This window comes from Typopeltis vanoorti, chromosome 12, assembly GCF_054136105.1.
Source record: "Typopeltis vanoorti isolate ZY-2024b chromosome 12, IOZ_Tvanoo_1.0, whole genome shotgun sequence".
Lineage (NCBI taxonomy): Eukaryota > Metazoa > Arthropoda > Arachnida > Uropygi > Thelyphonidae > Typopeltis > Typopeltis vanoorti.
In genome coordinates this window covers 23265501-23290461 of record NC_143560.1, presented here as the reverse complement: position 1 = coordinate 23290461, position 24961 = coordinate 23265501, and the positions used below count along the sequence as shown (strand labels likewise).

Sequence of the window (24961 nt, the reverse complement as noted above, 5' to 3'; positions counted from 1 at the left end):
CAGTCAGTCTACAGTTTTCATTCAATAATATCTTTCTACTATAATCACTCTCTTTTTTATGACTTACTTAATTACTTATCTTCTTCATTCCCTGCAGATAATAGGGCCACAATCCTTGTTCTCCATCAGGCTGTTTGTTGCTTCTTTCTTGATCTCAATTCAGGATTTTCCCAGCTGTTTCATCTCTACTTTGATTTCTCTCTTCAAAGTCATCTTATGACATCCCCTTCTCTGCTTCCCTGTGGGTTCCATTCCATGGCTGTCTTTGCCATGTCCTTATCTGGGTTTCTGATTGTGTGTCCAATCCACTTCTATTTTCTTTTTATTATTTCTGTTTTGATGTCAAATTGATTTGTTTTGTACCATAATATCTTGTTTGAAATTAATAGATTTGTTTGTATGTGAAAAACCCGAGTTTCTGGGAGAAAAAAATCCTGCTACCTCTGTATGAGATTAGCTAACTTACCTTTAATTAAAAAAACTCATATAAAGATTCCTCTCGTTATGATGAGAATTGAACTTAGGCCTTATCCAATCGATGGGTGCAATTCCGTCATTCTTCCAATTGCACTATGGAGGTACCCTGGAAGAAGAAGAAATTAACGTGAAAAAGACAAGCATGTTTTCTTCACATTATGCCATCTTTGTAAGCAGTAAAAGGAAGATGTGGGTGGGTAGAGTAGGGTTTTTTGGATGGGAAATATGCATAAATTCCATCCATAAGTCGTAATTTCAATGCATGGGATTGTGTGAAGTGTGGAGACAATGAATGCATATATGATTCAGTTTGATAAATTTTGACAATGGGACCTCCCATGATGAGTCTTTTGATGTATTAGTTGCAACACTATTTTTTAATCTATGTTGTTGTCTAAATCCAAATATCCAAAAGAACTCCATGTGGCTATGGAGTTTATATATATTCCTGTGGAAGTTCCCATGATTTGTTAATCATTTTAATAATAGTTTGCAATTTTAAATACTTCCAAATTAAAATACTGATTTTTGCAAAAGAAGTGGATTGTTGTTAGTTAATAAACTATTCTAATCTGGTAATATTTTAAATTCCAGTATAGTGATGCTTCTGTCAAAGTCCCAAGAATATATGAAAAGTTGCATCTACAGTTTATTCTGTGGTGATGTTTATTTTGCATCTCTTTCTTATCTGGTGTCTTTTCAAATATTTGAACAGTTACCAGATTTAAATCCAGTAGAGAATTTGTGGTTGCAAAATAAACATTGGCTAGCAGCAAAGAGGAAATTGCTATATATACAGGCAAACCCCAACTTATGAACATAATGCATTCTTTAAATTAAAGATACCAAGAAATTGTATACTTGGTTTAATCCTTTATCAAGTTTGCACCTGAAGTATTTGCAGGACTGGGGCAACTCGCAGTAAAGGTGGTATGACTTCACATTACTTGCCTTAGTATCCCATAATGCAAAGCACATCTCCTTGCAGACATGTATAATTCTATTCATTATGGGAAGGGTCACTACCCAGACCAGTTACGACCTTTATTGAGGTCTCATCAGTAGGAGCCAGACACAGAGATAATACCAAAGTTGATGTAATGCGGAAGTCATATTTTCATATGCAAGTTGCCAAAAGGTGTCACACCTTATTATTCAAATACTTTGGATTAGAGATAGTTAGTTGTTGAAAGTTTTTCCACTTGGTTATACTATAAATTAAAGCCACCAAGAAATTATATATATACTTGGTTTAATCCTTTATCCAAGTGTAATCAAACAAAGTTTGTGCCTGAAGTATTTTCAGGATTGGGCATCTCATGGTAAAGGTGTTATGACTTCACAACACTTGCCTTAGTATCCAATAATGCAAAGCACATCTCCTTGCGGACATGTATAATGCTATGCATTATGGGAAGATTCACTACCCAGACCGGTTTCCCTGTTTAAGTGTGGGGTTACCTCTCCAAAAACTAATGCAATCACTGAGATCACTCGACAATCAGTGACCTGTGTGATCATTTAACTCAGTGGTGGCTCTGCTCAGTGACAGGCTCCCCTACCACCAAGCAGAACTGCTCATACTCCAGGAAAAAGCATCAGCTAAGGAAGCCTTAATACAGGCCACTCTCCCAATAGATCCAAAATCCCAGGATGCTCAAAAGCTCCCTAAGGCAAAAACCTTAAGGGAACAAAAACTGCTCCCCCAGAATCAAACAACTAACCAGTTTCCTGTTTAAGTGTAGGGTTACCTCTCCAAAAACTCATGCGCTCACTTAGATCACCCAACAATGAGCGACCTGAATGATCATTTACCTCAGCTGTGGCTATGCTCAGTGACAGGCTCCTCTGCCACCAAGCATAATCACTCATATTCCAGGATAAGCATCAGCCAAGGAAGCCCTAATACAGGCCACTGCAATGGATCCAAATCCCTGGATGCTCAAAAGTTCCCTAATACAAAAACCTTAAGGGAGCAAAATCTCTGCTGCCTTGGAATAAACCACCAACTGGTTTTCCTGTTAAAGAGGAGTTACCTCTCCAAAAACTCGTGTGATTACTCAGAACACCCATAATCTCAGGTGGCCCACTCAGAGAGGCAAAACTCTACCCCCCCCCCCCAAGCAGAGCTGCTCATATCTCAGGGAAAGCACTGCCCCTTCTCTGCAAAATCACATCCATGAGAGCCAGACCAAGAAACAGCAATAGCCGAGCCTCAGAACTTCATTGGCTACAGAACTGCCACAACCACTTCTGCACAAAAGCTCATCAGTGGGAGCCAGACCCAGAGGTGATACCAAGGTTGAAGAAATGCAGAAGTTATATTTTTATGTACGAGTTGCCAAAAGGTGTCACACCTTATTATTAAAATACTCTGAATTAGAGATAGTTAATTGTTGAAAGTTTTTCCACGTGGTTATACTAAAAATTAAAAATATCAAGAAAGTATATGCTTGTTTAATCCTTTATCCAAGTGTAAGCAAACAAAGTTTGCGCCTGAAGTATTTTCAGGACTGGAGCAACTCATGGTAAAGGTGGTATGACTTCACATCACTTGCCTATAGCATTATACATGTTTGCAAGGAGATGTGTTTTGCATTATAGGATACTAAGTCAAGTGATGTGTAGTCAAACTGCCTTTACGACGAGTTGCCCCAGTTCTGAAAATACTTAAGCGCAAACTTTGTTTGCTTACACTTGGATAAATAATTAAACCAAGTATATAATTTCTTGGTATCTTTAATTTATAGTATAACCAAGTGGAAAAACTTTCCACATCTAACTATCTCTAATCCAGAGTATTTTAATAATAAGGTGTGACACCTTTTGGCAACTCGTATATGAAAATATGACTTCCACATTACTTCAACCTTGGTTATGACCTCTGGGTCTGGCTCCCACTGATGAGATCTCAATAAAGGTCGAAACCGGTTGGTGACTTGATTCTGAGGGAGCAAAGTTTCTGCCAAGGGTAATGGATGGCAATGCTGTAGCCAATGAAGTTTTAACTGAGGCTCTACTGTTGTTGAGGGATAATGAATGGCAATTAATAGTCAATGAAGTTTTAACTGAGGCTCGGCTGTTGCTGTTACCCCTGAGATGAGATATGAGCAGCTCTGCTCAGTTGTGGGGTGGGCCTGCTACTGGGTAGAGCCAATGCTGAGAGTTCTTCCTGTTGACGGGATGAGCTTGTTGCTGAGTGGAACAATGCTGAGTTAAAAGATCCTTCGGGTCATTCATTGTTGGGTGATCTGGGGGATCACGAATTTTGGAGAGGTAACCCCACACATAATACAGGGAAAGCAGTTGGTGGTTTGATTCTGGGGGGAGCAGTTTTTGCTCCTTTAATGTTTTTGCTCTAGGGGGCTTTTGTGCATCCAGGGATTTGGATCCATTGCAGTGGCCTGTATTAGGGCTTCCTTGGCTGATGCTTTTCCTGGAATATGAGCAGTTCTGCTTGGTGGTAGGGGAGCCTGTCAGTGAGCAGAGCCACTGCTGAGTTAAATGATCACTCAGGTCATTTATTGCAATTATGCAATGAATGACCTGAGTGATCAGGGTGATTCCATGAGTTTTTGAAGAGTTAACCCCCCACTTAAACAGGGAAACCGGTCGGTGGTTTTTGTCTTAGGGAGCTTTTGAGCAGCCAGGGATTTGGATCCGTTGAGGGCGGCCTCTATTAGGTCCTCCTTGGCTGATGTTTTTCCTGGAATATGAGCAGTTTTGCTTGGTAGTAGGGGAGTCTGTCACTGAGCAGCGCCACTGCTTAATTAAATGTTTACTCAGGTTGCTCATTGTTGGGTGATCTGATTGATCGCACGAGTTTTTGTCTGCATTTAAACAGGGAAACTGTTCTGGGTAGTGACCCTTCCCATAATGCATTGCATTATACATGTCCACAAGGAGATGTGCTTTGCATTATGGGATACTAAGGCAAGTGATGTGAAGTTATACCACCTTTACCACAAGTTGCCCCAGCACTGAAAATAATCAGGCGCAAACTTTGTTTGCTTACACTTGGATAAAGGATTAAACCAAGTATATAATTTCTTGGTATCTTCAATTTATGGTATAACCAAGTGGAAAAACTTTCAACAAATAATGCATTCTTGGAAATGTGTTTTGTAAGTTGAATAAATTGAATTTCTTTTTTTCATCTTTTTTTGTAAGATATATTATTAAATGTATTTTGTATCTGAAATAAATTACCTTAATTCAAAGATATTAAAATGCATAATTTGAAAATAATTTATTCTAAAAATAATTTATTCTAAAACTGTTTATTGTATTCACTTTTTTATTTCTTCTTACATTTGTTAATAGTAGGCTAACTCTCAATTAATGCCTTTGAAGTGCAGAAGAAGAAATCTCCCTCCCCCTAAATTCTAATCCTGAATCCAAATTTTTAAACAGCATTCAGTTTCTTCAACAACAACATTCCATTTATTATAGTACGCCCACACTTTGTAGAGCTTCGCTTGGCTTGGTGCCAAGAATGGTCGATTCATGCTGAAGGGGAGAAAGAAATGAAGGACAGACGAATTGATCGCCAACACGTGAAATCACATGCTTTATAGATAAAATTTTCCAACTGTTATACAAGCAAAATAGTTACCATTTTAAAAACTACAATGATCATAAAAGAGAAGTTAATTTTCTGACGTGTAATAATAACTCATTCCAGAAGACGGATTGATTACCCGATAATCAGAATGGATTCTCCTTTTTGTGACATGCGCAGGAGTGTCAAAGGGTCTCGAATCTGTGGGCGTATTATAGCAATAACTACAAACTGAAAAGAGCTGGCATTGTGAATATTATTATTATTATTATTACCCAAGACTCCATGGAGTCAAAGACTCATCTGGGAGGTCCTTTTATCATACACACAGCTCGTCATACCATGCTTTAAACACCCTCAAATGCTCTGCAGGCACCACACTCTCAGGCAAGGCATTCCAATCATTCACAACTCTGCATGAAAAGAACCTGCTTCTCACTCCCTACTCACACCCTCTTTATTCAGTTTCCAGGGATGATCTCTGGTTCTTCCCTGATATAAACACACAATTTTTGTGTCTTTTGCAATTGCTGCAATTGATATTATTAATATGACTAATAGAATCAAGCACATCACCATTTTCATATCACTTAATTACGTCCATTTTTGACTGTGTTTTAATCATCGACTTTTTTTGTAACTTTTCGCACTTTCACAATCACTACATTCCTTTTTGTTTTTCATATTTTAGAAGTCTTAAAAAATATAATGGTATATATATATATATATATATATAGATAGATAGATAGATAGATATAGATAGATACACAACGTTCATGCATGGTATATGTGTTCAGCAACTGAAGTATTTTCAATATTATATCTTGACACAGAAAGGGGAAGGAATGACCAGCTGAACATTTTCTGTTGTGCTATTGTAGAATGCAAGTGCAAGATTCTGTGTTCATTAATGGGATCACAATTTGTTAGTCCGCACAATGTTCATAAATACAAACTGTTCATTTTTTGAAAGTTGGTAAGTAGTGATTCATCTGTATGTTAAATATGGAAACACTGTTCTTCTGAATCTTTTGGAGGGTTGGTTCATTTAATACAAAAATGTGTTTCATTAATGAGTTTCAATGCATTGTACTTTGATATTGTTAGTGCAAAATGTGTACTAGACTTTGCAGATGATAGTACTTGTTGTATGATTTATGTGTAATTTGAAACCTTGATGAGCAGCTTGAATCCACTTCCTTAACAACTTATGTGTTTGGGTTCATCTTTTCTCTATCCTGCACCCCACACACAAAAAAAATCTATTATAATTTTTTTTTTTTTTTTTTTTGAAATAGATATAAACTGCATCAGCTACTTGCTGAGTGCCAAGTGTAACAGGTTAATTTAAATATTTAGTATAATTTCTTTCAGTATCATTTAAATTCAAAACCTGTCATTTATTTATTTAAAATTTTCCTATTATGATATACAAGCAGTAAAATAAAAAGGACAAAAAAAATTAATATTTCAGAGATTGAGTTCAGTACCTAAGTAGCGCAATTTTTTGTTACATTTCACATTGCTCTACTTTTCACACTGTTTATTAGGAACACTTCCCCTTCTGTTTTCAGCCTTGAAAACTGTTCATTTATAATGAGTTCAGTACTTAAGTAACACAATTTTGCTGATGCTTTACATTTTACATTATATTACATTGAGTGGCCACTTTAGTAATAACAGTTTAGTAGGAACCGTTTTAAAAAATAGACTATTCCTGAAGATGTACATGGCTGCGGTTTGCTATATAAATTAGGCAGAAAAACATCTCACAATTCTGTTTCCCCCCCTGTGTGTGTGTGTGTGTGTGTGTGTGTGTGTGTGTGTGTGTGTGTGTGTGTGTGTGTGTGTGTGTGTGTGTGTGTGTGTGTGTTACATCAGAATGGGTAAAAGGCATGACTTTGAGCATGGTATAGTTGTTGGTGCCATTATGTTATAGGCATCTACTATTCATGCACAACAGTGTTAAATTAGGATGCACCAGGAGTGGTATAATAACAAGACATCTCAAGTCTACGGCAGTACTGTGGACAGATGCACGAGGGCAGAGAGGAATGGCAAGTATCGTCAAATGTCATAGGAAGGCCACAACCAATCAAATCAGAGTTCAGTATAACAGTGGTGGGAAGAATATCACCTCAGAGCTCACAGTCCCTCACCTGTTGTCATGGATGGGGTACTGGAGCAGAACACCAACCCAGGTTCCAATGCTACCAACTAAGAACAGGACAATGCAGCATCAGTGGGCACATCATCACCAATACTGGACTGGACAGCTGATGACTGGAAAAAAGTCACCTGGTTTGTACTATATCATGCTGATGGCAGAACCAGAATATGGTGGCAACAACATGAGAATGTGGACCCTTACTGCCAAGTTGCAACTGCTCAGACTGGTGGCAGGGGTGTAATGGTGTGAGGAATGTTTTCTTGACACGTGTTAGGTCCCCTGATACCAGTTGGACTGCCTGAATTCCACAGCCTGTCTTATCATTGTTGCTGATCATATTCACCAATTTATGGCTACTGCTTACCCGTTGTCAAATGGGTACTTCCAGCAAGACAATGCACCATGGCACAAAGTACATAGCATGGTGAAGTGGTTTGAGAAACACAACAGTAAATTTCCTTTTCTTCAGTGACCCACTCATTCCTCAGACCTAAACCCAATAGACATCTCTGGGATGAGGTGGACCTAGGCAGTTTGCAGCAGCAATGTGCCACCATTGTCTGCACATTTGGGCAATGCTGTTATGGCCTTATAGACAAACATCCCGAAGAAACATTTTAGACATTTTAGTTGAATTAATGCTACAGGCCATTCTTAAGACAAAAAGGGGTTCCGCCTGCTATTAAATGTTGTTCCTAATAAAGTGGCCACTTAATATATATTTCCTTAGAGGTCATGGACATATGTCATGGTTGATAACCTATATACCTTTTCAGGAGATGTAGGTTATCAATCAAAATCACTAATTAAAATTTTAAAACTTATAATAATCATTAAATTAAATGAGTATTTCTTAATAATTTCTTAATATTTCTTCCCTCTTTAGTTGAAGCAATTAGAAGTAATGGAAAGTTTCTACAATAATTTAAATTAGAATATTCGGTTACTATTAATACTGCATTCTTTTATCAGATATTAATGAATGCATGATGGATCCAAGTCTTTGTGAAAATGGAATTTGTGTGAATACTGATGGCTCTTATAGATGCAGATGTGAAGATGGATTTAAATTGGATTTTCCAAGCAACAGATGTATAGGTAAGTTTAACAAAACAACATTATTAGTGTAATCCATAAGAAATACATTTGATATTATTAGATAGCCAAAAATAATTTCTTATCTATATCTCATTAATGTTGGTCATTCTTTCTAGATATTGATGAATGTACAACCATCAATATTTGTGGCAATGGCACATGCACTAACACAATAGGAGGATTTGAATGTTCTTGTCGGGAAGGATTTTATCCAGGAGCCAGGCAAACTTGTGAAGGTACATTTATCAGATTTGTTTTTTTATACTTTAAGTTCACTCATCATCTTCCCTTTCTTCACCATATTTTTGCCATTGTCTTTTTGACAATGCATTCTCTATAAGACTATGATTTGGTCAAATATGGGCACAGATTTGGTTACCTGGGTTTTGTGGGGATCAGAAAGGTGGACAGGATGCAGAGATCAGTGACCAAACTTGTGATGGTACCGTGGAATGCTCCTATGAGAATAGGTTGAGAGTGTGTGATTTGAAAATATAGTTGAAAGAGGGGAACATGATAAAAATTTATGCATTACTACAGGGGTCTATAACATTCGCACAAAGTAAAATTTTAAATACATGATGAACAGAGAGAGAGAAACACCCCTTTACTAGCTATATTCTTATACAACTTCCCTGGAAGTTGTATAAGAATATAGTTAGTAAAGGTTTACAGACACTATTAGGAAGGGTATGACAGGTATTGTGTGTGCATAATGGTTAGTGTGGGTCTCCCACAATGAGTCGTCAAACTCCATGGAGATCATTATCATATATTTATGTATGAATATAGAAAAAAAATCTCTCTCTCTCTCTCTCTCTCTCCCCCCAAGTTGCTCTGTTTTGTCCTTATCTCTACCACTTTCTCTATCCTTGGAAAATCTAGTCAGTTTCTATTGGGCAAGGAGGTCTCAACAACTTATGTGCCACATTTATATCACTGTTCCTCCTTCCCTCTCCTCCTGTCTATAAAATTTGCAGATTACCTTCTTTATGTCTGTTCTCAGAGCTGGCATTCTTGATCTTGATATCATCTTTATTGACTGCCTTTGATTGTATTCTAAAATTGTTTCATATCCTCAAATCCAGACAACCAGATAGAGCATATCCCCCCTGCCCACCCATCTCACCACTTTTATGACTTAAGTGGTTCCTGAAAAACTGTCATTAAAAAAATCACTTGGAATGAGTTTGAGGGATGAAGTGAGCTGTATGGGAGTGATGGACTGCATTTGAGTGGTTATTGTGTGAATCACTTGGAGAGACTGCTGCTGGAAGGTAGAGAAGTGAATAGAGAGAATGAATCAGATCGAGAGGGGAGTGATTTGGAAGAGCAGGAGAGATAGAAAATGAAAGAATGGGTGTGCAAGAGGAGCAGGGAAACAGGAAGGCTCAGGGCGGACAGGGGTACACAGCGTGAGAAAGGTGGATGCTCCAAGAGGAGGTGACAGCATGTGTAGGCAGGAAAGAAGGATGACCAGGGATCAAGAGGAAACAGATGGAATTGCAAAGGGTTCTGAAATGAAGAAGCAGAAAGGGAAATGGCCCCAGTCCAGCATGGAGAGATCACAAATGAGCTGTTGTGTTTGTATACCAATGCTAGAAGTATAAGAAACAAGGCGGATGAAATGGTTGCACTAATTGCGTCTGTGCACCCAAAGATTGTTGGAATAAGTGAGACATGGTTAGATGAGGATGACATCCTGACAGGAATAGAGATGGAAAGGTATGATGTGTTTCGTGAGGATAGAAGGGGTAAAAAGGGAGGGGGAGTGCTATTGATGATAGAGAAAGAGTTATGTCCATACAAGGTAGAGATGCAAGAGGGAAATAGCCAGTGGTTTTGAGGCAGTATAGTGTGAGATAGAGGTGAATAGAATCAAATACTTGGTGGGATGTTGTTATAGACCTGGTAATGTGGTGGTGGTGATAGTGAAATGTATAGTCAAATAAGCCAAGCAAATAAGAAAAGGGTGATCATTATGGGTGATTTTAATTGTGGCAATATAGACTGGAAGGAAGAGATAGCAACTGGAAGTAAAGAAAATGAGTTTCTTGAGTTTTTGAGGGATAACTACCTCATACAGTATGTAACAGAGGGCACAAGAGGATTAAGGGTCTTGGATTTGGTCATCTCATCGGAGGATGTAATTATAAATGAGGTGTAAAATCATCCACCAATTGGTGAAAGTGACCATGAGGTGATTACCTGGGTGGTTGCCAGCAGTGCAAGGACCCCTGTGAAAAAAGGGTATATGTGGAACTACAAGGGGGGGGGGTGATTATGAAGAGCTCAGGAGACAGCTTGCAGGTGTAGCATGGAATGAGGAGTTAGCTGGAAAAGAGATCAATGCAGCTTGGGGGATTTTCAAAAACTATTTAGTAGATGCAATGTCTAAATGTATACCATGGGTGAGAAGGTTAAATAAGGTAAGGTGAGAGATGGATGAATAAAGAGATTAAGCATGCGATACAGAGAAAAAGGGCATTGTGGAGGCAGCATAAGAGAAGTGGAAGTAACCAATTTCATGAGGTCTACAAAGACCAGGCAAGGAGGGTGACATGGTTGGTGAGAGTAGCTAAAGAGAGGTATAAACAGCAGTTAGCTAATGAAGCCAAAAAGAATCCTAGGGAGTTATTTCAATATGTAGCCTGCAAAAGAAAGAATGATTATGGGAGGATGACATTGATTGGAGGAAATGGTATAAAGACAGCTGATGCAGAATGTGTGGTGGAGATACTTAATGAGCAGTTCATAAAGATCTTTAAATCTTGTGAATGTGACTTCATGGAGAGATTGAGAGCAGTTGATGATGGAGAGGAGAGACTGACTGTAAGTGAACAAGAGGTGCTTGGGAAGTTGAGTAAACTAGATATAAATAAAGCTGTGGAACTTGATAATATATCACCGCGTATTCTGAAGGAATGTGGCAGAGAGTTGACACCTGCCTTGACATATTTTTTTAATACGAGTCTTGCACTTGGTCAAGTTCCTAAAGAGTGGAAGTAGGGCAAAATTGTGCCACTTCATAAAGGAGGTGATCGAACTCAAGCATCAAACTATAGGCCTATCTCTGTGTCAGATGTTGTGGTTAAGTTGTTGGAGAAGCTTGTGAGAACTAGGATCCAGAGTTGAGTTGACAACAATGGTATAATCTTTGATGGACAGTATGGATTTGCTAAAGGAAGGTCATGTTTTAGTAATCTACTTACTTATTACAATAAAGCGACTGCTTCCTTGGACAGAGGAGAAGGATACACAGTAATATACTTGGATTTTATAAAGGCTTTTGATAGAGTAACTCATGATAAGTTGACAGTCAAACTAGAGGAGATGGGGTTGGATATTAGATTAGTGCATTGGATTGGAGACTGGCTATCTGATAGGTATCAACATGTTGTGTATAGGAGTGCGATATCCAGGAAAAGGAAAGTCACTAGTGGAGTGCCTCAGGGGTCTGTTTTAGGGCCATTACTATTTAACTTGTATATTAATGATATTGGCGAAGATTTGGATGGAGATATTCAGTTGTTTGCAGATGATGCAAAGTTGGGACGAACCATAAAGTGTAGTGAACATGTTGTGTCCTTGCAAGAAGACTTGAATAAATTGAGTGATTGGGCAAGCAAATGGGGATGTGAGTTCAATGTTACAAAATGTAAGGTTTTAAAATTTGGAAAACAAAGATGGGATGCAGAATTTATGCTTGGTGAGAATATATTGTTGGAGGTAGAGGAAATAAGAGATCTGGGGGTGATAGTGGATAAGGATCTCAAATTTAGCGGACACATCGCCAAAATTGTGAAGACATCACTAAGACTTCTGGGAATGATGCGGAGGACACTGACGTGTAGAAGTAGGGAGATTCTTTTTCCATTTTATAAGACTTTGATTAGACCACACATGGACTATTGTGCCCAGATTTGGTCACCGGGTTTTCAGAAGTATGAAGTGATGTTCAAAAGGGTTCAAAGGCGACTGACTAAGGTAGTTTCTGCCCTCTGGAATGTTGAGTATAGCTGTACCCAGTTTTGCGCTATCAGCAAACAACTAAACAGTTTTTCTCAGGTCATTTCCTATATCACTAATGTACAAATTAATTATGACCTAAGAGCTCTGTGGTATGCCACTCGTCAAGGCATTCTTCTGGAATCTACTCCCAAGTGAACCCTCTGATATCTCTCTCTCTCTCTCTCTCTCTCTCTCTCTCTCTATCAATCATTCTGTTTTCCACTTCACCAATCCTATATCAATCCCCATGTGCTGCAGTTTGTTGATTAGAATTCCATGTGGTATTATGTCAAAGGCTTTTGCAAAGTCTAACAGTATTACTGTAAACCCATTACCTTTATCCAACTCAGCTCACTGTATTATAAAATGTGAGCAAGTTACTGTGACATGACCCACTCTTCACAAAACCATATTTCCACCACATACAGTATCCCATTCCTGTATTTTGCTCTTGACCAACTTCTCCAGTATCTTGACAATGACTCCTGATATGGTGATCAGTCAATAATTTGCTACATCACTCTTCGAACATCCTTTATGCAGTGGAACTATTTTATTGTCTTTCCAGCCCTTTGGATTAACCCAGAGCCCAATTCTTAGATTAAACAATGTTGTCGAAGGCACTGACAATTCACTAGTACCTTCACAGAAAACTTGAGCTGGTACACCATCTAATCCCATAGCTGTATTCACATCAAGGTTCTGTAATATGCTGTGCTCCTCCATTTCATTTACCTCATTTCCCATATATGTTATTGCCTCTCTTGTTAATGCAATGTCTCCACCTGGATGATGTGCTCTTTCAAAGCATTCTCTTAATAATTCTACTATTTTGACTCTACCACTCTATCACTGGCATTCATTAAAATCATTCCACCATAAACATTCTTCCTTTTACTTACAACATATCAAAAGAACTGTCCAGGATTATCTTTCACCTGCAGTACTAATTTCCTTTCGTACTATACTTTTGCCTTTTTTACTGTGGTTTCCTTTTCTGGCCTGTGGTTTGTACCACTTCTATGCCTGCTGGTTACCTTTTTATTTCTAGTTCATCTTCCACTACTTTCACTTGAGGGCTCAGATCCAGTGAGCAAACTGGATCTGAGCCTCCAATGTCACGACACACCTGTCTTCCACTTTCAAGTACTGTAGCTAAATTTATCACATGATCTGGATTGCATTCTTTATGTTACTCAAGCCTAATGCATCGGCTTTGGACTTCTTTGTAGGCAGAGCTTCCTGGATTTCTAGGATTTCTAGGCACATAGAATGCTCGTAAAGCACCTAATATACTAACAAGTGCACTACGTATGAAGTTTCCCTCACTCGTGCACTTTTGAGGGAAATTACAGAGAATATACTGTAAGTCTTCGTACAGTATATTCTTCAGGAAGAGCAACAAAAGATACTTCCTTTTCTAAGGCTTGATCAAGCTCTTTAAGTGCAAGCAGAAGAACTTGATACTAGAAAGCAGCATCACTTAACTGCTTAGTTTACAAGAATATTACTGCATCAAATGAAGAGTCATTCAAGACCTCACTAAGTTGGGAAGAGGGTTGCTAAAGTAGGTTCTTTTCCCGCTGTATATCATTTAATATAAGCGGTTTATCTCCAAAAATTTCCTTTTTCCTTGAATTCCCTCCATGTTTTTTTTCTTTCTTTTTTTTTTTTTTTTGTAACTCCAGCTTAATGATGATATATTCATCCATTTAACTTCCACTTGATTTACTCTCCTGACTCTAAGTATGCATCCTGTGATTACTTCCCTCAAACACTCCTTTACCACTTCCCATGCACTATTAACATCCATCCCTTGCAGTTTCAGATGCCATGGCACTGATCCAGGCAATCTCCCAAGCTTGTCATACCCACTAGCCCTGTAATTCCACATACACTCTTAACTGAAAATTCCACACATTTAACCACTTCCCAGGTGAAGACTATATGATCATGCTTACTAATTGGTGGCAACACAGTTATAGTCATCTAAATCTAGCACTCTCAAACCCCTAGTATATACCATCGCATACTGTGTCAGGTAATTATTTCTTAGTAACTGCATAAATTCCATTTCCTTCCTCATATATGCCCTCCTTTCCTTCCAATCTATGATCCAATAATTGAAATCTCCCATAATAATTATCCACCCTCCACTCGTTGAGCTTATTTGCCGATGCATACTATCTCTTATCTTCCCCTGGTCTATAGAAGCATTCAATTGTATACACCCAATTCTCCATTTACATGGTAGATTGGTTCCAGAAAAAATTGTGTAAATGAAATCCGTGTAAAAAAAGAATACCGTGCATATGAAAAAATAGAAGAATGGTTAAATATGTGAAAACTTGATATGAATAATAAGTGATTTTAAAACAAAACACACACACACACACACACACACACACACACACACATATATATACAGTGCTTTTTTTCCTAGAAAAAAAGGTGCCAGAACTCACATCTTGTTAAGCTTTTTATTAAAGAAAACGATACTCAAATCTTAATTTAAATGAAATATAAAGCAGCTTTTGCTATCACGGAGTCGCATAAATGAATTAAATATAATTTATCTTCAGTATTTTTTTATTTTAGACATGATCAAATGTATAATTTGACAATGAGGATATTAGATTAGTGCATTGGATTGGAGACTGGCTATCTGATAGGTATCAACAAGTTGTGTATGGGGTACGATATCCAGGAAAAGGAAAGTCACTAGTGGAGTGCCTCAGGGGTCTGTTTTAGGGCCATTACTGTTTAACTTGTATATTAATGATATTGGTGAAGATTTGGATGGAGATATTCAGTTGTTTGCAGATGATGCAAAGTTGGGATGAACCATAAAGTGTAGTGAACATGTTGTGGCCTTGCAAGAAGACTTGAATAAATTGAGTGATTGGGTAAGCAAATAGGGATGTGAGTTCATTGTTGCAAAATGTAAGGTTTTAAAATTTTGAATACAAAGATGGGATGCAGAATTTATGCTTGGTGAGAATATATTGTTGGAGGTATAGGAAATAAGAGATCTTGGTGTGATAGTGGATAAGGATCTAAAATTTAGGGGACGCATAGCCAAAATTGTGAAGACAACACAAAGACTTCTGGAAATGATGCGGAGGACACTGACATGTAGAAGTAGAGAGATTCTTGTTCCATTGTATAAGGCTTTGATTAGCCTTATACAATAGTCCACACATGGAACTATTGTGCCCAGATTTGGTCACCGGGTTTTCAGAAGGATGAAGAGATGTTGGAAAGGGTCCAAAGGCGACTGACTAAGGTAGTTCCTGACCTCTGGAATGTTGAGTATGAGGAAAGATTGAGAAGATGTAATTTGCAGAGTCTGGTGGAGAGAGGGAAGAGGGGTGATATGATAGAGACCTACAAGTTGGTAAGGGGTTGTTATAAGATCAATGGTGGAGAAGTTCTACAGAGAATAGTGGGAGATCAGGAGAGAACCAGAGGTCATCCCTGGAAACTATATAAAGAATATAAAGAGGGTGTGAGTAGGGGAGTGAGAGGCAGGTTTTTTTCATGCAGAGTTGTGAATGATTGGAATGCCTTGCCTGAGAGTGTGGTGTCTGCAAGGAGTTTGAGTGTGTTTAAGACACGGTATGATGAGATGTATGTGTCATAAAAGGACCTCCCAGATGAGTCTTTGACTCCATGAGATCTTGGGAAAAAAAAATAATAATAATAATTAAACAAACAAATTAAAATATACAACCAAAGACCAAATATAAAAGCAAAAGTAAATTTGTAAAACATTATATAATTTAAGAGAAGTTCATAGTGTTTTCCAAAGTTTTGCCCAATTCTCGTCGAACAAATCGTCTCGACTCCTTTCTTGCTCTTAGTATCTAAGGCCGAATGTTGTGAGCTAAGTAACCACAGATCAACATACTTTGAAGGATCAAAAAGTCTCAAAGGTGGTCCAACGAGTTTGATGAATAAAAGTGCCGAAACTGTTTTATTCTTCAACGAAGCTCTTGTTGGGTGATAATTAAATTAATCTACAAAAATCTGTGTATTCACTTGATGAAATGGGAATGGTATTCAGAGCACATACCAAACGCAATAGTTTTTTTGGGTATGTCTTATTGAGAGTGTATTCAAGCAATCCACAAATCATTTCTCTTTCATTTAGTTGCAGTCGGATTGACAAATTTCTAATTTCCGCCTCTCTGAATATTAGCTGAGCATCAATATCTTCAGGTCAATTGTTTTTGGTCAAGCACGCGAGCCCAAAGTGCTAGCTCAACATCTTCACTATCAAGTCAACTCTTTTCCATTGACTCTTTCAATTTGGTATAAAATGTTTTTGGGTCAATAGGAGGATTATTTTTTGGAGCTTTTTCGTGAAGTAAAACTTTACGAAAGCACAGATCGCATAGAGCAGCTGCAGAACATCTATAATAGGGTCCAAAATTCTGTCTTCTTTCTTCAAAAACTTGTACTTGTGCATTTATTTTTTGATTTGCCTTGTAAAGGTTCATGCCACTGTCTTGCATGTCCAAACTTAATTTAGACAATTCTTGGAGGGCGTCACACATCAATCCTAGATCCAATAAAAAAGTCTATAGATGTTATTTTTCTTCTTAAGCCATCATAAGTACATTTATCATTTTTATCTCTCCTAGGATCATGCATCACATCTTAAAAATGATGCACTAGAGATTCAAAATTATTCCACACAGCTAAAACTGAATGGAAATTAGATGACACCCATTCAGTACTTAAAATTCTTCCAATTTTCAGCAGCTCAACCTCAAGTGATTCTGCACATAAATGCAACTCTCTACTGTTTTTTGGCAAAGCATGGTATAGGACAAAGTTTATCAATAAATGATTTGAATCTATTGAGTCCTGAAATTTCCTTTACAGCATCACTTACTGATAATTCTAGTCTGTGATTAGCAAAATGGGAAACTATAATAGAAGGAAATTTTTCTGAAATTTTTTCACTCCACTTTTATACTCTAACATTACAGCAGTACCATCGCATGCTAGAGAAACTAAAGATTTTTTTTTTAAAAATAATCTTCTGTCATCCCATAATAGTTAAGTCATTGAAGTAAGGAATAAAATACACTTTTTGCCATTACGTTTTCAAGTTCGATCAAGTCCAAAAATAAATTTATCAGTGAATTAATTCCAACACCTTCGATACAGCATCGAATATACACTATGAGAGTGGTTTTATTGCTTATTGTTGTTGATTCATCAATTATCAATGAAATTATATTTTTGGATTGTACGATTACTTTAAACACATGTTTTCTCATTCCTTCACTTACATGATTCACAATATTAATACATGCATTTGTTGAATGAAAAATATGACCCATTTTCAATTCCGTATAATTCTTGCAGATCAATTTAACTTTCAAAATTATGGTATGATTGGTTTTCCTTTGCTATTTTATATGCAGTTCGAAAACTTTTTGCAGTTATTTCTTTTTCACGAGATAATGATTTTAAAAAAAAACATTCTCAAGGGTCTTTTTTTTTGGCTTCAGAAACAATTTTTAACGTTGCTTTGTGTGCAGCAGATTCTCTGTGATCAAACAATTTTTTTTTGAAGTGAGCCCATCTGTAGCTTCCTAGCCAGAATATGAAATCTCAGTGTTGGCCCCATTCTTTGGAAATTTTCATTCCCATCTTTGTTTCAATTCCAAGAGTTCTAACTTTTCTGCAAGGTGTACAGCCAAGTTTCTTTTTGCAAATATACATCCATTCATTTTTGGAGCAAAAATCATTTTTTTTATCTAATGTCCATCAATTCGGTCAGTCATTTTCAGTTTTGTCTTGCTCCTCAAGATTAGCTTGAGATGATTCGAAAACTTCAACTGGCACCATTATTTCCATATTTTTTGATGTCATGTCTGTTATTATTCTTGGCTTTTTATTAATGGGACAGGTGGTTTAGAAGTAATTGGAAATCTTTTTCATTTTCAAACTTGCAGTCAGACTTTTATGCTAAAAATTTTTTTAAAAAAAAAGGTAAAAGGATATGAAAATAATGACATTACATTTACATCAATTCACTAAAGATGTTTTATAGATAAATAATCTTTTACCAAAAATCTTTCGCATGCTATCAATCACACGTCCATACAGCCACAAACGTAGAAGATAATGGCATGCACACGTGTTATGTACGTGCAAACATTATTTCAAAAATTACTTTTGAAAAATTGAAAAAACTGTAAAAAAAAAACAGGTGCCGGAACACCGTTCCGGTGCGTTACGCCAGAAAAAAAGCACTGTATATATATATATATATATATATATATGTATGAAGATTGATTTACTCGGTTATTATACATATTTTTAAAAAGAATTGAATGACTTAAACCGAGAGAAATGGGAAAAAAAGTTTATTAGAACTACACAACTAGTTTCAGCTTTTTGACAGCCTTCATCAGGTGCACATTATAAAAGAAATAACCATTAAACATGGAGGAAAAAACTATAAACATCACATAAAGTAAATGTATATATTTAACATTAAAACGTTGAAGTCAACGTATTCAAAGCTGTTCCCTCGTTGGCTACATTGTTAGACGTGTGCATGCGTATAGCATCTCGTGAGCACCAGTATTTGGTCACAGCAGAATGACAGTCTGAAAGGTTGTAGCTTAGTTTGTTGTTTAGATGTATAGGGTTGAGGATGATTTCCTTAGATTCTATAATCTTCCTTTCCAATTCGTCATAGCAACGGAAAATGTTGTTGGATTTGTCCTAAAGGATTATATGGCTATGATTCCGGCCAATTCTATATTCATCAGAATTGGCTGAAAACAAAACGTGGGTAGATAAAGCACTGGCACGTGTTCTCTTGTAAGCGATGTCTCTCTTGTGTTCCTCAATGCGTAACTCTATTGACTTATCTGTTTTGCCAAAGTACGGAATGTCAGTCACACCAGATCTGATAAACACCAGGATATTTAAGATTATGATGACTAGGTTTTGGATGGCTTACTAGAGAATGTATTTTTGGAAGAGGAGTAAATAAAGTTCTTATGTTGTATTTTTTAAGGACCTTGGCTAATTTGGGAGAAACAGAGCTTATGTATGGTATAGAGATATTGCCTTTTACATTATTCTTCTCTTCATTATGGCGACCAGGAGGTTTAAATAGGAATTTTTTAGTAATCTTTTGAGAATATCCATTTAGTCGAAAAGTAGATCTAAGAAAATTGATTTCTTTATGAAGTTCAATTGGGTCATCAAGAAGAGAGCGAGCTCTATGTCCCAAAGTAGAAATTATTCCAAATTTCTGAGGAGGATAATGATGGGATTGACTATGGAGATATCTGTTGGTGTGGGTAGGTTTCCTGTAGATCGAGATTTTTAGTTTTTCAGAAAACGGATCAGTTTGATGTCTAAAAAAGGAAGGGAACCATTAGGTTCAAACTCAACCATAAATTTAATATTTGGGTGTTGACCATTTAGATGTTCAAGGAATTTCAGGCGAGATTCATGGCCATGCCTCCAAATTAGGAAAATGTCGTCGACATAGTGCAGAGAAAAGCAGGTTATTGTTCCTTTGTATCAAGCCTTGATAAGACCCCATCTCGACTACTTTGCCCAGATTTGGTCGCCTAGGTTTCTTCTTGATGGGGAGGAGGTTGAGAGGATCCAGAGGCGGGTGACCAAGATGATAGCAGGTCTGTGGAATGAACCTTATGAGAACAGGTTGAGGATTTGTGGGTTGCAAAAATTGGTTGATAGGTGGAGGAGGGGAGATATGATTGAGACATTCAAATTACTGAAGGGTTTCTATAAAATTAATTCAGAAGATATTTTTGAGAACAGGGCTGGTTGTGGGATGACTAGGGGACATCCATGGAAACTGGGCAAAAGTGTGGTTAGTAAGGGTGTTAGAGCTGGGTTCTTTACTTTTAGAGTGGTGAATGAGTGGAATGGGCTGCCAGAGTCTGTGGTGGATGCTGTGACAGTGAATGAGTTTTAGGCGAGGTATGATAGATACTGTTTGAATGTCGAATAGTTGTGATGAATATGATTTGGGGCCTCCCTCAATGAGTCTGAGGATTCCCTGGAGTTGCCTGTAATAATAATAATAATAATATCGTTTCCAAGTTCTTGGTTTTAAGGGATAGGAAGAGATAGCTTTAACTTCCAAATCTTCAAGATAAATGTTGGCAAGTACAGGAGATAAAGGATTACCCATAACCTGACCATGATTGTTTGTTTATAGATGGTATCCTGAAATTTAAAGTATCCTGACTTGATGCAATGAGTAGGTAAGGCTAAGATCTTTTTTTAGATAATTTATCCTTGAGCAGTACCAGAACTTCGTCTGTAGGAACATTTGTGAACAGAGAGACTATGTCATCTTCCTTGACAATAATATCTTTAATATATGATTCAAAATCCGTACAGTTATTAATAAAATACGGTGACTTGCCGGAAAAAATTTGAGAGATTATATGTATGTGTGTATATATATATATCGGCATTCATATTTACTCAGTAGATAATGTTATGAAAAATAAATTAGTTTGAATGATTATAATACCGAGAATAAAAAAGAATAAAGTTTAATGCTGAGATACTACTAGTTTCGTTGAAAAAATCAACTTCTTCAGTTATCAAAGACAAAGAATTATATAAAAAATAACAGAGACATAAAATTACATCAACAGATCTAATATAAAAGACCGTAGTACAGTTTAAACGGGAATGTGTACTGAAGTTCCAATTGAAGTTGACTACGTGCGTGAGTTATCACGAGAGCGCCAATACCGGACAGTGGCAATGTGTGCATCAGAAGGATTGTAGCTAAGGCTGTTGTTTATATGGGATGAATCAAGGGATATTTCATTAGATTCGATTATCTTTCTTTCGAGCTCATCATAACACATATGTATATTAGAAGTCAGTCTACGAGATATTAGTGGCCTTCTTCCGAGTTAATAGAGAAGATAACGTGGCTTGAGTGAGAGAGAGAGCACTGACTTTGGTCCTATTGTAGGATATGTCTCTTCTGTGTTTCTCAATACGTACAAGGATAGATTTAGCCGTCTGACTGTAATATGGTTTGCCACATTCATTCAATTTGAATGAATTCATTCATTCAAATTCATTCAGTTTACTGGCTTGCTCTGGTCCTATTGTAGGATATGTCTCTTCTGTGTTCCTCAATACGTAAAAGGATAGATTTAGCCGTCTGACCGTAATATGGTTTGCCACATTCATTCAATTTGAATATAGCAAACCATATTACGGTCAGATGGCTAAGTCTATCCTTTTACGTATTGAGGAACACAGAAGAGACATATCCTATAATAGGACCAGTGCCAGTGCTCTCTCAAGCCACGTTCTCTTCTCTATTAACTTGAATGAAGGCCACCAACACCTCGTAAACTGGTCACAAACTTCTAATATACATGTGTATTATGATGAGCTCGAAAGAAAGATAATCGAATCTAAAGAAATATCCCTTGATTCATCCCATATAAACAACAACCTTAGCTACAATCTTTCTGACGCACACATTGCCACTGTCCAGTATTGGCGCTCGTGTGATAACTCACACGTAGTCAACTTCAATTGGAACTCCAGCATGCATTCCTGTTTAAACTGTACTTTTATATTAGATATGTTGATGTAATTTTATAATGTCTCTGTTATTTTTTTATACAATTCTTTATCTTTGTTACCTGAAGAAGTTGATTTTTTCAACGAAACTAGTAGTATCTCAGCATTAAACTTTATTCTTTTTTATTCTCGGTATTATAGACATTCAAAGTAATTTATTTTTCATATATATATATATATATATATATATATGCATCTCTTAAAGAAAATAGTGTGTCACTAATAAAACAGAAATTTTTGAAAAGCTCCAAATACACCAGCGCATATGGTTATTAGTTCAGTTTTATACGCTGTCACTTTCTGACAGGAGCTGCATTCTTTTGTGTGAGACTGGAATTAAATCACTACCATCATTTGTTGGCTGTCTTGTTCATACTACAATGGCAAAATGTTTTCTTCAGTAAAAGGAACTAAATTAGCACTAATTTCCAATAATTCTTAAGGTTGATTTTTTTTTTACACGAACTCTGTAATTAATCATTGAATCCTGTTTTAACTAGATGTTTGTATAATTCTTCATATCGCACCATACGTGACTTCAGTTCACATTTAAACTGTTCAGTTCGTTCAGTACTTGGATCATGTGTAATAATATTGCAGTCATTTGACTGCAATATTATTAGTCATTTCAAGCCTTTCTTTAATTAATCCTGCAGTGAGTAGAATCTCATCATCATCACTTTTTTATTTTTCATCGAGATTCTCAAAGACAGCTTCTATTATTTTGTCATCGCTAACAGCCTTGTCAACCATCAGTTCTTTAATATCTGCAGACAAAAAATCATGAAATCCTTCTCTGCCAACTTCATGTGCTAATCTGATGATATTGGTATATTCAGTTGTGTGCAAAGGTACAGGGTTTTTCTTTTTCACATATTCTGGCCAAGTCACTTTCCAGTATGCATTTAAAGTTGATCTCAATTCTGATAACACCAACTTGGAAAATTTGATGCAATCCAAAATAAAAAATTTCTTCCTCACATCAATAACTGTCAGTAAATTATCCTTATCTAGTTTATCCAAAATGTATTGGAATGTTCTTCTTATGTAGTAAGTTTTCAAGGTAGTGATCGCATCCTCAGTGCCGTAACGAGGGAATGGCGAAAGAGGCATCCACCACGGGTGCAACTAGGTTTGGGGCGCAAAATGTAAAAAATGTAAAATATAAAAATAAATAAATAGATATAAAAGTTCGCTATTTTATATTGTATTTTTAAATTTCGGCAATACGCCGCGTCAGACACACAAATTCTGCAACACACTACAACTCATTTTGATGGGGTTAATAGTAAGTATTTAACATGTTGCAATTAGTAAAATTTAACTTGTTACATTTAAATTTTTCAAAATTTTTGTCATTTTTGTGTTGGGGCACAAGTTAGACATTTGCATTGGGTTAGGGGAGGTGCAAGTTAGACACTTGCCACAGGAGCTTCATATCCTCATTACTGTACTGCACACCCTAGTCTATTGGTTGTATTAAGTATGTTGTATTAAGTGGCAAAAAACAAAATTCCATATTTGGAATTTTTCTAAAACAGGATGGGCAGGCAATAGTGTTTAACTTCTGGAACAAAATATTGATGGAACTATTCATGAAAAATTTCTTTTGTAACCCAACCAATTTTGCAGTGCACTGCCTTCCGGTGCACTGCTAACATGTTAAAATCCACATATTTTATTGCCCTTGGTCTTAGTGATCGATTAATGAGTAGTGGTTTTAATATACGATCTCCGGAAGCATTGCTGCAAAATAATAGTCACATGATCCTTAGTGCTATAAAGCCACCAACACTTTTTTATGATATTGCTCTATTAGTTCTACTTGGCATTTGTCTACATTCTGTAGCGTAGAGTAATCCCTGATATTTAAAACATCGAAGGGGGGGGGGATCCCCAAAAATTCAAAATTAAGTACATATGTACCATACTAGGAAATGCTAATTATAATTAGGAAAATAAACTTTTTAACAGAACTGAATTCAAACAGAAATTTTAAAAATAAGTGCCATTTGAACCATGTTAAATCAAAATATATAGTGTAAAAATAGAATTGCTTTTGTTTTCTTTTGTTTTTTACTAAACTATGTCATTTCAAAATCATGTAAAAAAAAAAAGCCATGTAAAAAGAGAATTGGCTGTATTTTGTTCTGCTGGCCTCTATCTCACACCAGATAGCCTCAAATGTGCTATTTTCACTGGTCTGCAATTGAACTTGTACTCTCTTTGGTTGCTCTTCATTGGCTATCATCAATAATGCTCCTCCTCCATTCTTTTCTCTCTATTCTCCCTAAAAATTCCTCTGCAATTTTTAAAAAGACCTCTGGAATGTTGAGTATGAGGAAAGATTGAGAAGATGTAATTTGCAGAGTCTGGTGGAAAGGAGGAAGAGGGGGAGATATGATAGAGACCTACAAGTTGGTAAGGGGTTGTTATAAGATCAATGGTGGAGAAGTTCTACAGAGAATAGTGGGAGATCAGGGGAGAACCAGAGGTCATCCCTGGAAACTATATAAAGAATATAAAGAGGGTGTGAGTAGGGGAGTGAGAGGCAGGTTTTTTTTCATGCAGAGTTGTGAATGATTGGAATGCCTTGCCTGAGAGTGTGGTGTCTGCAAGGAGTTTGAGTGTGTTTAAGACACGGTATGATGAGATGTGTGCGTGATAAAGGGACCTCCCAGATGAGTTTTTGACTCCATGAGGTCTTGGGGTAGTAATAATAATAATAATAGTAATAACTAACTATGGCAGAGCAGTTTTGTTTTGTCCCCCCCCCCCCCCAGTCTTCTGGTCTTTATGATGGTGCTGCTTATTGTAGAATGAGGTATTGAAAATCGGAGGCAAGATCAGATATTTTGCAAAATAAGATTTTATCTATTCTCAAGCTTTACTAAAAACATGGTGATGGTCTCACGCTAGGTGGTAAAAGTTATCTATTATCTAAATACTTGCTTCTTTAAGGATTTTTAGCGTACAGATATGTACCATTCTGCAAAAATTTTAATGACAAT

General features: G+C 36.8%; 1 protein-coding gene across 1 annotated transcript in view; it reads left to right on the top strand.

The window, feature by feature from the left end:
- The window catches only part of LOC150100631 (fibrillin-1-like), a 1594375-nt gene that overhangs the window by 1213149 nt on the left and 356265 nt on the right, over positions 1-24961 (top strand). The window contains exons 51-52 of the mRNA XM_090401848.1: positions 8181-8306; positions 8423-8542. Of these exons, the coding sequence (XP_090257974.1) occupies positions 8181-8306; positions 8423-8542 (246 nt within the window). The remainder of the gene's footprint in view (positions 1-8180; positions 8307-8422; positions 8543-24961) is intronic.